This window comes from Xiphophorus maculatus, chromosome 12 (assembly GCF_002775205.1).
Source record: "Xiphophorus maculatus strain JP 163 A chromosome 12, X_maculatus-5.0-male, whole genome shotgun sequence".
NCBI lineage: Eukaryota > Metazoa > Chordata > Actinopteri > Cyprinodontiformes > Poeciliidae > Xiphophorus > Xiphophorus maculatus.
In genome coordinates, this window is record NC_036454.1 from 15,503,396 (window position 1) to 15,517,174 (window position 13,779).

At 40.4% G+C, this 13,779-nt stretch overlaps 1 protein-coding gene across 2 annotated transcripts in view; it reads right to left on the reverse strand.

The window, feature by feature from the left end:
- Nucleotides 1-13,779, reverse strand: part of LOC102228089 (ras-specific guanine nucleotide-releasing factor 2) — a 62,620-nt gene that overhangs the window by 28,198 nt on the left and 20,643 nt on the right. For both annotated transcript variants that reach the window (XM_023344022.1, XM_005794947.2), the window contains exons 2-5: nucleotides 12,171-12,277; nucleotides 9,733-9,880; nucleotides 6,730-6,819; nucleotides 6,519-6,655 (exon numbers count right to left, since the gene is read on the reverse strand). In XM_023344022.1, coding sequence (XP_023199790.1) covers nucleotides 6,519-6,655; nucleotides 6,730-6,819; nucleotides 9,733-9,880; nucleotides 12,171-12,277 — 482 coding nt within the window. The remainder of the gene's footprint in view (nucleotides 1-6,518; nucleotides 6,656-6,729; nucleotides 6,820-9,732; nucleotides 9,881-12,170; nucleotides 12,278-13,779) is intronic.

The window sequence follows — 13,779 nt, forward strand, 5'->3', positions numbered from 1 at the left end:
AGGCAATCTGCTGTGGAGAAGATTTAGAAGAAAGTCAAGATGATTTTAACAATGGACCACATGTTGAGCCTCGCCCTGCCGCTGACTCGGTACCGGCCTCTGACTCGGGACCAGCCTCTGACTCGGTACCAGCCTCTGACTCGGAACCGGCCTCTGAGTCCGGTCCGGCCCCTAACTCGGGTCCGGCCTCTGACTCGGGACCGGCCTCTGACTCGGGACCGGCCTCTGAGTCGGGGCCGGCCTCTGACTCGGGACCGGCCTCTGAGTCCGGTCCAGCCCCTGGCTCGGGACCGGCCTCTGAGTCGGGGCTGGCCTCTGACTCGGGACCAGCCTCTGACTTGGGGCCGGCCTCTGAGTCGGGACCGGCCCCTGAGTCCTGTCCGGCCTCTGAGTCGGGACCGGCCCCTGAGTCCTGTCCGGCCTCTGAGTCGGGACCGGCCCCTGAGTCCTGTCCGGCCTCTGAGTCGGGACCGGCCCCTGAGTCCTGTCCGGCCTCTGAGTCGGGACCGGCCTCTGACTCGGGACCGGCCTCTGACTCGGGGCCGGCCTCTGACTCGGGGCCGGCCTCTGAGTCCGGTCCGGCCCCTGATTCGGGTCCGGCCTCTGACTCGGGACCGGCCTCTGACTCGGGTCCGGCCTCTGAGTCCGGTCCGGCCCCAGACTCGGGTCCGGCCTCAGACTCGGGTCCGGCCTCTGAGTCGGGACCGGCCTCTGACTCGGGACCGGCCTCTGACTCGGGACCGGCCTCTGACTCGGGACCGGCCCCTGACTCGGGACCGGCCTCTGACTCGGGTCCAGCCTCTGACTCGGGACCGGCCTCTGAGTCGGGACCGGCCCCTGAGTCCTGTCCGGCCTCTGAGTCGGGACCGGCCCCTGAGTCCTGTCCGGCCTCTGAGTCGGGACCGGCCCCTGAGTCCTGTCCGGCCTCTGAGTCGGGACCGGCCTCTGACTCGGGACCGGCCTCTGACTCGGGGCCGGCCTCTGACTCGGGGCCGGCCTCTGAGTCCGGTCCGGCCCCTGATTCGGGTCCGGCCTCTGACTCGGGACCGGCCTCTGACTCGGGTCCGGCCTCTGAGTCCGGTCCGGCCCCAGACTCGGGTCCGGCCTCAGACTCGGGACCGGCCTCTGAGTCGGGACCGGCCTCTGACTCGGGACCGGCCTCTGACTCGGGACCGGCCTCTGACTCGGGACCGGCCCCTGACTCGGGACCGGCCTCTGACTCGGGTCCAGCCTCTGACTCGGGACCGGCCTCTGAGTCGGGACCGGCCTCTGAGTCCGGTCCGGCCCCTAACTCGGGTCCGGCCTCTGACTCTGGTCCGGCCTCTGACTCGGGACCGGCCTCTGACTCGCGGCCGAGTTGGGACCGGCCTCCGAGTCAGGACTGACCTCTGAGTCGGGCAATAGGGCGAGTCGCCTTTTTGCATTTCAACTTAGGAAAGCCCAAATAAATAGACACGTCCCCAAAATAAAACACCCCTCAACAATGCAGACTAAAACACAACCCAAAGAAATAGCTGAAACATTCGCAGAATACTATAAAAAACTATATGATAATACGGACAAAAACACTCAGGAAGATGTAACATCCTCTTTTTTCAAAAAGATTAATCTCCCAACTTTGTCAGAAGAAGAGTCGCTGGAAATGACCCGACCTATAACTTCACAGGAAATTATGAATGTTATTAAAAACCTCAAAAACAACAAACCTCCGGGGACAGATGGACTACCAGGGCAATTCTACAAAACATTTAGCCAAGAACTAACGCCAGCAATATGTAAGGTATTCAACTATGCACTAACAGAGGGGGACCCCCCTAAATCACGGTCTGAAGCCATTATATCGGTAATCTATAAAGAAGGTAAAGACCCAACTATGTGTGAAGGCTACAGACCCATGAGCTTATTATGCAACGATTTAAAAATACTAACAAGTATAATGGCAAAAAGAATGCAAAAATATATAGCTAAATTGATTAAACCAGACCAAATGCAATTTATTCTGGGGAGGCAGGGAGCAAACAATATTAGAAGAATATTAAATGTAATGTCATATACAAAATTTAAATCATTATCCTCCCTTTTAATTAGTTTAGATGCCCAAAAGGCTTTTGACAGGGTAAAATGGAGTTTTCTATACCAGACATTATTGAGATTTGGATTTTCACAGCAATTTGTTGAATGGGTGAAAGTAATCTATAAAAATCCAAAATCCCGAATTCGAATTAATGGGTACTGTTCAGAATTTTTTGATCTCAAGAGAGGAGTTAGACAGGGGGACTGTCTAAGCCCTCTACTATTCGCGGTTAATATTGAACCGATGGCAGAAGCAATAAGACAGAATAAACAAATCCAGGGAATAAGAGACGAGGGAGGGGTGGAACATAAAATATCACTGTTTGCCGACGATCTATTAGTACTCCTAACAGAACCACTCCGGTCAGTACCAGCTTTACTAGAAAGCCTTAAAGAATATGGGAATATCTCTGGGTATGCGAGTAACGAAAGTAAATCAGTAGCAATGATGGTATCAGGGGAATGCTCAGCACAGCTAAGAGATAAAGTAAAGTTCAAATGGACCGATAAAGGATTTAGATACTTGGGCATAATTATCAGACCTCGAACTTCACAATTATTCAAAGCAAATTATGAGAAACTGAAGAAGGAAATTATAAAAGACCTAGAAAGATGGGAGATTCTACCACTGACCCTCAGGGGGAGGGTAGAAACAGTCAGAATGAATGTATTACCAAGACTACTGTTTGTATTCCAGTCACTCCCAGTTTCCATTCCTAACTCCTTTTTTAAAGAGATGGATAAAAGAATATCAAGGTTTGTATGGCAAATAAAAAGGCAAGAATCAAATTTAAAATACTTCAGTCCTCAAAGAGTAATGGAGGGTTAGGTTTACCGGAATTAAAGAATTATTATTTAGCTGCTCAACTGAGAGCCATAGCTCTATGGTTAGCAAAGGATCAAGAGACAATATGGGTATATATGGAGCAAAGAGCCTGCCCAAATCTGTCCCTAGAGTCACTGCCCTTTACAACAAGGAGGGTTCAAAGAAATCTCAAAATTGAAAATTGCTGGATTAAGGAAACGATTAACATTTGGTCAAGAGTAAAAAAGAAATTTAATTTCCCTGACTCTATATCAAAAATTGTAAAAATAGCAAAGATTCCAGATTTTACCCCAGCTACTATGGATACAGGGTTTGAGAGATGGACAAGAGGGGGACTGGTATTTATAGCACAGCTTTTTAATGGATCAATAATGAAATCTTTTGAACAAATCCAAAGGGAATTTAATCCACAAAAAACTGATTTTTACAGATACTTGCAACTTAGACATTATCTCCAGAATCATAGTGAATGGCAAAAAATCTCAACAGATATGACCATAATAATGACCGTAATAATCCATGCGATTTCCTGCCAAAGTTAGATACACTTTATTTTCAAAAGAACACTAAACACTGGAACTGGTAAACAAAATCAACAAAACAACCAAAAACAAAAATAAAATGGATTCTCAGTCTTATTAATAAAAATGTACTTGAATAAAAACTAAACAACATAAAGCCAAAGTGTAAATAAATACTGCATTCAACCAAAAGAGGGCAGATTATGAAGTCTGTATATTATGTTGCCCTTCAGTAATAATTAGATTTAAATAGAGAAGATGGGCACATCGACTACCTGATGCAATAATTCACACTACACAATTTTTTGCTCCTATTTTTCCCCTTACAACAATCTTAAAACGTTGGTCTTCCTAAGATTGTGTGGTGTGTTACGGTAGATCATCGTTGCCGCTCTGATCTAAATCAGGGATTTTCTCTGACTGGGATCTTAACGCAGCCTGTTGAATGTGACAGGTAGCCAATGAGAAAGCGTGGATTCTTTCTGAGGGGAAATTACGGAGGGGAATCCCAAACAGCTGACACGGAGCAAGTCCAGCGGACATTGGAGATGATATGAGGAAACAACATTAATGTTTATTCAACATGCAAAGAATATAGAAATGACAAGGGGAGGAGTTGGAGCGAAACCGGTAACTTTTCAGCTGTTCTTCGTTAACGTGACTAAACAGGTTCTAATGATTTTCATTCAGTCAGGACTTTACGCTGACACTAGCCACATGCATTGCAGGTAGATTGTAGTAAAGCATTGATTAATGCCTGGTTTTAAAATCAGTTCACTGGACTTGTAGCCATTATTTTGTGCCCATTGTTGGACACCACACGGCAGGACCGAACCCGATCGAACCGTCATACCTAGGATTTCTGTTGGCTAATGTGTGATCTGTCAGGTTTTGAAAATGGGCCGACAATCGGCCGACAGCTCTAAGATCGTGTCGTGTGCGCTGGGCATTAAACTAAGGAAATGAGGAAGGGGGGGTCAGTGGAGAGCTTGGAGTTGAGCTTTTTTTCATTCAGTGTCATTAACAGAAAGAGAAAAAGGCCGGAAGAGACGATAATGCCGATAATTAAAATGACGTCGGTAGTTTTAATTTATCGTACGATTAATTGGTTTATCGTTTATCGCGACAGGCCTACCCATGTGTGGTATTGTGACAGGTAGCAGTTTGCTGTAAGATTTTAACAGGATTGTACTGTAGTGCACAATGTAAAACTGTGCACTACACAGTCTGAAACAAAAAACAAGTACAAAGGCTTTTATAACAATTGGAAGTCATCATTTACATAAGTTTGCATAAATGCAACTTTAATCAGCTTAGCTTTTAAATATGGCAGAAGAGAAACATAAACATATCATTTAAAATGAACTTGACCAGCTCCAACAAGAGCTCTCAGATGTGTTGTAAAGGTTTGATTCTTACTTTTAAAATTACATTTGATATTTTTAGACTGAAGATGCTCAACTGAATAAGCTCTGCTAGGATAGAAAAAATAATTTAAAACAAGAAATTATTTATTGTAACTAGTATTGCGATCATAATATTCTACAATAATATTGCTATAACTTGATTCTTCAAGACATCCGGCTCTAACAGGGACCCACGGTTTATTTTTCCAAAACAAAGGTGCTACAAATAAACTTTAATTTTGATTTGATTTTTGATCTTGAGGTCAACAAGTCTCTATAACAAAATAATGAATCGGAAAGCTTGCTACACATCTTTACCAAGAGCACCAATAATTATAAAGTATTACATCAGTTAAAATGTTTGGTATCAGATGTAAGCAACAATTTAAAAAAGCGCCAGCTCATATTAACTTCACATTAACTGCAGTTTATTTAAAATGATGCTGCCACAATCTTTACCAACGCTGGAAAAATGAATTATATAATAGAGCTTAAATCATTGGCTCCCAGTTTGCAAAACAATACATTTTAAAGTCTTGTAGCTGTATTTATAAGGCACTGAATGGTCTTGACCCTACAGTACCTACAACATTTCCGAGCTGTTGATCTGGAAAGGACAATCTGTGTTTCTCAGGTCATCAGAGACTTCAAGATTTTTTATTTTCATGACCTGAACTAAACAAGGAAAAGCAGCATCTAGTTTTTGTGTTATCAAAACAGGTTCCTGAGAGCCTGAGGTGTTCAGAAACTATTGACACATTTAGGTCAGAGTTGGATCAGGAAGGATTTAAAACGTATGGCCATCATTTTAATGGTTTAGTGGAATTTTAAAAAGTTTGAAACAGGACAAAAGTTAGGTTGTTTTTGTTTTTTTGTTATTTTTTGAAGAATGTTCACTTTGGAGCATAAAGATTGGAAAATAATTTTGACATATTTTTAAAGTTGTGATTAGTTCAGAGTTAACTAGTTTCAAAGTGAAGGGAGAGTCAGAAAAGGACAGGAACAGATGGAGAACGGATGCCTTCTGGTCAATCTGACAATCTGAAGCCGATGCATTTTGTCAGGTCTAGTTTTAGTATTGCCCATAAAAATCCAGTCAGTTGTCATCCTAGATATCATGAGAGATCATTCATAGAGCTTCATCTGCAAAACAGTCACCAGATCAGCCACTATCTTAGTGCAAAATATATGTTCAACCACAAATAAAAATGAATAATATACCACTGAACAATTTTAAACAATGAAGCCGTAAAATATGTAAATGATACGTGAAGCTAAAGTTTCTCATGCAAAATGTTGCATGACCAACCAAAAGGTTTTTTTTTGTTAATCTTTAATTGCGTTTTCAATATTATTAAAATTAAAACATGTTTTTTTCTTCTTTCGCTTTTCTTTCTTTAATAAAGAGCACTCCAAGTAGAAAGTCTTAATCTCAACTTTTATCTGGCACCAGATATTGTTTTATAATATTAACCAAAATTAGTCCGTATAATAACCACCTTGAGAACTCTGTGATCTCTATGTAGCACTCCTTCTGCTAATTTGACTAATTCAAATGTGTAAAATTAAATCTAAAGTAAAATTACATTTACAGAGCCACCAAACTGTTATCAGGCTATTTCCATAGGAAGTTAACCATGACCATTTAGATGCAGATTGTGATGTTGCTCGAGGCATGATGTATTTACATACTCTGTCTCTGCCTCCACCATATTGAAGACAATCTGGTTCCTCTTCCTCATGCTCTCAGCATGCGGAGAGCAAATGTAGTCCTGGACAATAATTTTCCACTTCCTGCGACACAGCCAGCCCCGCATGAAACTCTGAACCTGTGGAAGGAAAAGCTTAAAGGTAAATGCACATATGAGAAATAAGAAATAAAGGTGATTGTAATAATGTTTACCTTTTTGATCTTTTTGATATCTGGGTCTTCGTTCTCATGGTAGACGTGATAAGGCCGCATCCGCTCCTTAGTTTTGTTCAAAGCTACAATCTTTTAAGAAAAGAGATTTCAGGTCAGATTCAGAAATTATTGTCACGTAAAACAGCAGATGCATAACAAATCCCTTTCATTATTTATTAACACGGATATTTATTAAAATAGGATTTCAGAGTATTATGTAATTAACAAAATTAGGATGCCCCACTTTTGCTTCCAACTGATTCCCTGAATATTTTTAGTTCAGAGTGTGCTCAAAGAATCGTTGGTGCGTTTATAGCAGATACCAATCAGACTTCCTCATCACTGAAAGCCTCCATTCAGAACAGAGAGCAGGGGAAAAACATGGAGGACAGCTCGTTCTGGCTAAAAGTAAACACATTCTGGCTAACATTTGGACAAGAAGAGCAAAATTTTCAGCAATACTTAAAAAAAACTCTTCACAGATTTATATACTCCAGTGTGACATTATTTAACCTGTTTGTTTCTACTTTCAACCCAATTACCAGTATGTGCTTCTGACATATGTGGTCGAGCTCAAGTGATAAAACCAAACACATTTTCAGCTACACTTCATCTTTATTTTCCCATTTGCCAGTTATCATGCAAATTATAGCAAAGAAGAGCCAGTCTGCCAAGTCCTGAGTGTAACACTGGCTAGTTTGTTTAAATATTCATAAATGCAAAGCATACACACACAGAAGAAAACAAACACACAGACATGCACCACTATGTTTTAATGAGTTGAATAACCAGCTGCACCTTGGCTCTTAAGTTCTAATCCTTTTTTCATGAGTAGCTTCATTAAACATGCAGATGTTTTCTATTGCAAAACAACTTTCATTAGTATTGTTTTATTACCATCCAGCATCCTTGAATCCTGTCAATAAGATTCGCCAAAACAACACACATTAGACAGAGACAGTGGCACACTTGTTGCTCAAAGAGAAATTTAATACAGTGAGTGCGTCGTTTCTTCTCAAAGACAAGATTGCACACGCGAGCCTCGGTGTTTAGAGTAGAGATTACTGACACAAATGAGCAGAGACCAAATTGGAAATGACAGCAGAGCTTTGACTTATTGAGAGTTTACCAGCTGGGCCACTGAACAAACAGCACCCCCTTTGAACAATCGTTATTCGCAGCAGAATGCAATTTCAAACGAATCCCTGTAACATTAGGAACAACTTTGGAGTTCTTTCTGGTTATGTCTGGGGCAGATGTGCATTTGCATCATTAAAAGTAAGGAAACTAATTTAAAATCTTCCTTTTTGTTTTGCAAAAAATAAAAGTTCAATTTGGCTGATTAACTGCAGAGGAATTAGATCTGATCAAATCTGCTGTAATTTAAATAATGTTTAGACAATCTGCACAATATGTTTATCCCCATGAGTCATAAAAGTGATATGATGTTGTAAAACAACTCCATAAATGATGTTTAGTTATTTAAAAATGCTGTGTATGTGTATCCTATGCTTGTTGATTTAATGCACTTCTCACTGACAAGGCAAAACATTAGTAATGCATTTTTCTTTTTAAACGTCTTAAATGGAGACCAAGCTATTAAAAAGGAGGTTATAAAGTTATGACTGATTGGTGCATGGCATTAGCCAGGAGTGTTACCACAATTCATCTATTTTCAAATAGTTAGTTTTGCTTTTTGTAAACAGATAAAGCATGACTGTTGGGTTTCAGCCAGAATTTCTAAGCCTAATTTACAGCAACATGTCCTGTAAGGTTTGCTGACCTTTTGGTAGAACCCCAAAGGCAACCAACAATGCTCAGAGTAAACGTAGTCTTTGCAATGATCGCTCACAATGAGGCTGCGTCTGCCTCTGTTTGACTTTCCTAATCATTACAATAACATTACAATGTCCTAAACACATTTCATTCATTTGTTGTCTGCCAACTGTTTGTAATGTCTTAGCTATTTAAAATTGGCAAAAGCAATATCTTTACAGCTTCTGACCAGCCATTTGCATCACAAGGACGTTTTCCACTGCATATTTTAAAGCATTGTGGGAGCACTTATGTTTACTAAGCAAAATGATGTTATAAATCTAATTAATGCGCACAGCTAACTGGATCCTGTTAATCTGTGTGGGGGGAAAGAAGGAAGGGGAATAATGTTGATTAACAATGTTGTGAGGGTCTGTTGGGTTTTATGTGTTCACACAAATGTGTGACTTATCAGGCAGCGACGGCTGCACAGAAACAGGACACATTCGATGAGGTTGGCTGTCTGTGAGGATGCCAATCAAGTATCTTTATGGAGGGCCTCCTACACCCAGAAGTGACCGAGTGCACCCACTCCCTTATTGCCAAGAATACAAACAGAAAACGACCCACAGCAAGCACACCGACACTGACATGTACACTATATAGGTTTATTCAAATGCTTTCTTTTTGCTTTCACCCTTTGTGATTTGTTCAAATGAGAACACAATGCTGTGTGGGCAGGATGGTGAGTAACAGAATATAGAATATAACTGGGAAATAGAGGAAAAATGTTTATGCAAGAGTCCTGTTGAAATGCCCTTCTAAGGTTTTTATCCTATGATTTTATCTGTGATCATGCACGGCTTCGTAATGTTGCAGTGCTGTAAAGTACTTGGTGTTCCTTTTAATATTATCGGTCCCGGATTTCCATTGAAAATGATTTGTATCGCTCTCCTGTAGCAGAAACGTGCCTTGAGGGTCAGAAGTGCAATAAGAGCAGAGACATAAGACCATCCAATAAACGACTGAAGGAGTTGTTTTAATGGAAAGCACTAAATCAGCTGTCCAAGTCCATTTGTAAAATGCTTTAATTGTCTTTATTTAAATGTTGCAATTTTAAAATATCCACAAAGGACTTTTCAAAGGACAAATGTTTAAAACTGAGGGTGCAAAGGTAAAAAAAAACATAAACTAAATTATTTTGAATAAAGCCATGTGCATCTACAGTCAGAAATGCATATTATCTACCTCGGATTTAAGTCTTTCAATTTCTGTGTCCTGGTCCTCCAGCTGAGTGCGGAGCTGATTGGCAGCCACCTTCTCAGTCTCCACAATTTGTACAAGGTGGATGTACTTCTGCATCAGCACTTCTCGTTCAATAATTATGTCAGAATAGCTGTGAAAAAAGAACATTTTATATTATAAAAAGCAGCTTACATATTCATAAGGACAAATGTCTCAGTCACTTTGAACTTTTAGTTATCTAAGTAAGTTTTTTCAAATGTGGAATGATCAAATAGGGAATGAAAACTCTTTAAAACTGGCAGAGTAAAAAAATTATCTCAGCTTCATCAAGTTCCAGAATTATTGCAACCTTTAGAGTAAAAAGCAAACACACATCTCCTCCTCCCTGCACCAAGTCCAAGTTCAGTGTCAAATGAGTGAAATATTTTTTTTCTGAGAAATTTCAGTTACATTTGAAATGATTCTGAAGCAGTAGTTTATATTTGTGTAAATGGTATGTGAGAGCTGCGGTATCGATGCAGTAAAAGCAAAATGTAACTGGCGAAGCTGCATGAAAAATTAAAAACATTCTGTAATGTTGAAGAGGAAATTAGCAACCAGCTGCTACTAGCAGTAGTCACAGCACATTATCACTGGTTTATGACTCTTTATTGCTCATACCCAGGAGGACAAACAACAGCAATAACTGTAGGGTAGTTGCTGTTGCCGAAGGATATGGAAAGAATTATAAACCACTTCTAAACTATGTGGCAATATTTATTAAGTATCTTCTCTGGGAAAAATCCCAACTCAGCTGGACATGGGATCAGTGGAGATGCTCTGTGGTTGAAACAATCTACCTGCTTCTAAAAACCACAGCAGATACTGGGTTCAACAAGGCACAGATAAGAAAACTATCTTGGCTTTTGTAAGTTAAAAAAGTCAGCATCTCTGAGGATATTTTAGTGTTTTAAAAGTCAATGACGCTGGTGACTTGCATATGTGGAGAGATGTTTTTAATCCAGAGGATCTGGTGAGACTTAGTGCAGCACTCAGTGTGGTTCCTGCTGCCGTAGCCCATCCACTTCAAGATTCCCATTATTTTCAGTTCAAAGATGGTTTTCCACATTCTTTTGTCAGAACAGCTGTTTTTATTTGATTGTTTCTAACATCTTGAACCATACTGCAACCAACAATGTATTCCTGGCAACTCTTCCGAGATTTTCTCTTTTGTTAAACATTCTTGTCTGTAACAAATCCATTTAGTACATCAGCAGTTTCTTAAATACTCAGACCAGCCTATATCTAGCATCAATAACTATATTATAAGTCACTTTAAACTCCTCTCTCATATTCTGATACTGTTTAAACTTCACCACCCCTAGCTACCTAAAAACATAAATTTTCATCATTTTGATTAGCTGCTTTGTCTTCTGAAACTGTGTCCCAAACTGAACTACGTCCATGCTTTCAGAATAAAAATACAGAATTTTGACAAACCACGTGATGCCATAATGTTAATATGTAATGAAGGATGAGGAATGTTTCCAAAACCTTGCAAATCTATGACATGACAACATAAATACACAAAATTTCCTATAACCTTTGATGGGGCAAAAAAGCGATGCAATTCTTTAGATTGCCACAGAAAACTGTTCAGAAAAATGTCAATAAACATTGACTTGCCTGTGTTGGCTTATTTTACAATTAGCTACACAAAATGTTAGAGTTGCACAAATTACATAAAACTTTATTTTTACCTTTTGCTTACCCATACACATAATTAATAGAAACCATATGAAGTAAATTGTTTCAAAAAAGGCAAGGTACATCCATTCATCGAGCATTCATAGACAAGGCAATCCAAACTGTTTTACAGGGCATCAAAGGAAAAGGAAAAATGCTCTGATTGATTATTCATCCAATAAAATCATTTCTAGGATTTGCTCTGGCCAGATCCTGATGTTTAAGAGTTCAAGAGTAATCGTAAACAAACATTTGTGAAACAAAATGAAATGCATCTTAACGTTCAACCTTTGATTAAGGAAATAGTAAATATGAGGTAAAAGTGTCTGAACTCAGAAAGTCAGATTCCTCCCTCAAACTTAACCTGAATGAACCAACGGGTAACCGCAGCTGTAATAAACGTACTTTTTATACCTGGTTGGTTTAATCAAAACCAGTTTCAGTACAGAAAAAGTCTAAGACAAGATTGATTATTAGTATCTATATTATCAGATAAGAGGGTTCTCACTCTTCTAAAATAAGTTTAGTCCCATGTTATGTTAAATCTCTCTTCTTTAAACCAGCTTTGGGTAAATTAAATATGATTACTAATTAAAGTTAGATTTGACCAAATCCTGATGTGAAAACATATTCTCTTTCCAGGAACATGGTCAGAGAATACAACTTTAATTTTAACACCTATTTACAACAAAAGTATTTGTTATCACTATATGTACCTCGCCTGCTGGATGGCCTCCACCCATTCATCACACTCGCACTCCTCATCCGTCCGCAGCTCCAGAGGTTTCTGTCCATCGTGGCCAAACACAATCAGGAAGTAGTGCTAAGAGGAAAAAGAAAGGAGACTTGATCAGAAATGTGATGCTCCAACAAATAAGAATGTGTTGTTCCAGTTCTAAACATAAATATTTGACTGGATGTAATGTAAAAGTGTCAGAAGTTTGGACTTTGCATGCCAGTGATATAGTTCTCCTGTTGCATGAAGCCTTACTTCATCACCTTGAAAGAACTAATCTTGTCAAAGAAACAAATCAAAAACAGAGGAAGTTAAAGATATGGATTTCTAGATTTAGACTTCTGTTCCCGGATACCATTCTGAGTCATTTGAAATGCTTCTTTAATTTACCCGACAACAATTCCCATATGCAGCCCTAAAAGACAGACAGAAAGACACGATGAGGTAGTATTGGTGGCTCAACACAGCCATTTGCTCACTGAAATAAAACATCGAATGTCCCCTGCGCTTCCCCTCTTCACCAGCCTATTATCATCACCATCAATTATCCCGTTCTCTGCTGGTCTCTTCCCTCCCTGTCTGTTTTTATCAATACGAATATCTGTGTGAATTTCTCTTTAAAAAAACCTCCCACACACGGGCACATGCCATCACAAGCAAGTACAGAGACACACAACTACAGTAGAACAAACACACGTACATAAGGGCTGTGTGAAGTGATAGAGGTTTTTATTCAAATGGTCGTGTCCTTGGGCAGTGGGTTACCAGAAGAGCTGCTATTTTTAGTCAAGGAAAACTGAACTCAGAGAAGACTGAACTCTGCATGGACTTTCTGTCCTCCTCTCCTGCTCACTTCATCCATCCATCTATTTCCTCCTCCCTCTCCTGATGCAGTTCACCTATCTTCCCACTCCACCTCCTCTGCCCCGCTCAGCCAGCATCCTCGCTCCTCTTGTTGTCGAAACCCACTCCTCCTCTTCCTCCTACTCCATCTCCCTTCATCCTTTCATCTCTTTATGTTTCTTTCTCAGAGGGAGGACTCAGTGAACCAAAAAGAGTTGAGAGAGGAGACGGTTGCCCTGTAGGTTTATAGACGGGCTTCAACCCCTGCAGTGGGGAAGGGCCAGGAACTGAGGAGAGTTTATTGAAACGTGAACATTTAGAGATCTTCCTCCATCTTTATCTGCACCTCCATCATCCTCATCATGCTTATTATGTACCTGTCATTTCAATTCGCCACCCGGCTGCGTCACTACATCAACAATAATCTAAGCTCCGATGGGGAGAGACACAGAAAGAGAAGAGGGCCACAGTTACGTAATAAATCTTAACCAAGTACATATTCCTAAACTGTGTCACCACCTAACAAGAAAACATTTCCATGGCAACGCAACGTTCGATGGGTTGGCTGTTTTACACTTCCATTTTCTACTATTTGGTGCATTGAAGCCCCATTCATGAGGGCTTTCAATGATCCATCCTGTAATTTTAGACATTAGCAAAAATATCTTAAAGTACAAAATAAAAGATTTTTGCAAGTGCAGATTTTACAGATGGATACGTATTCTCAGTCAGAGATGCTTAGCTTT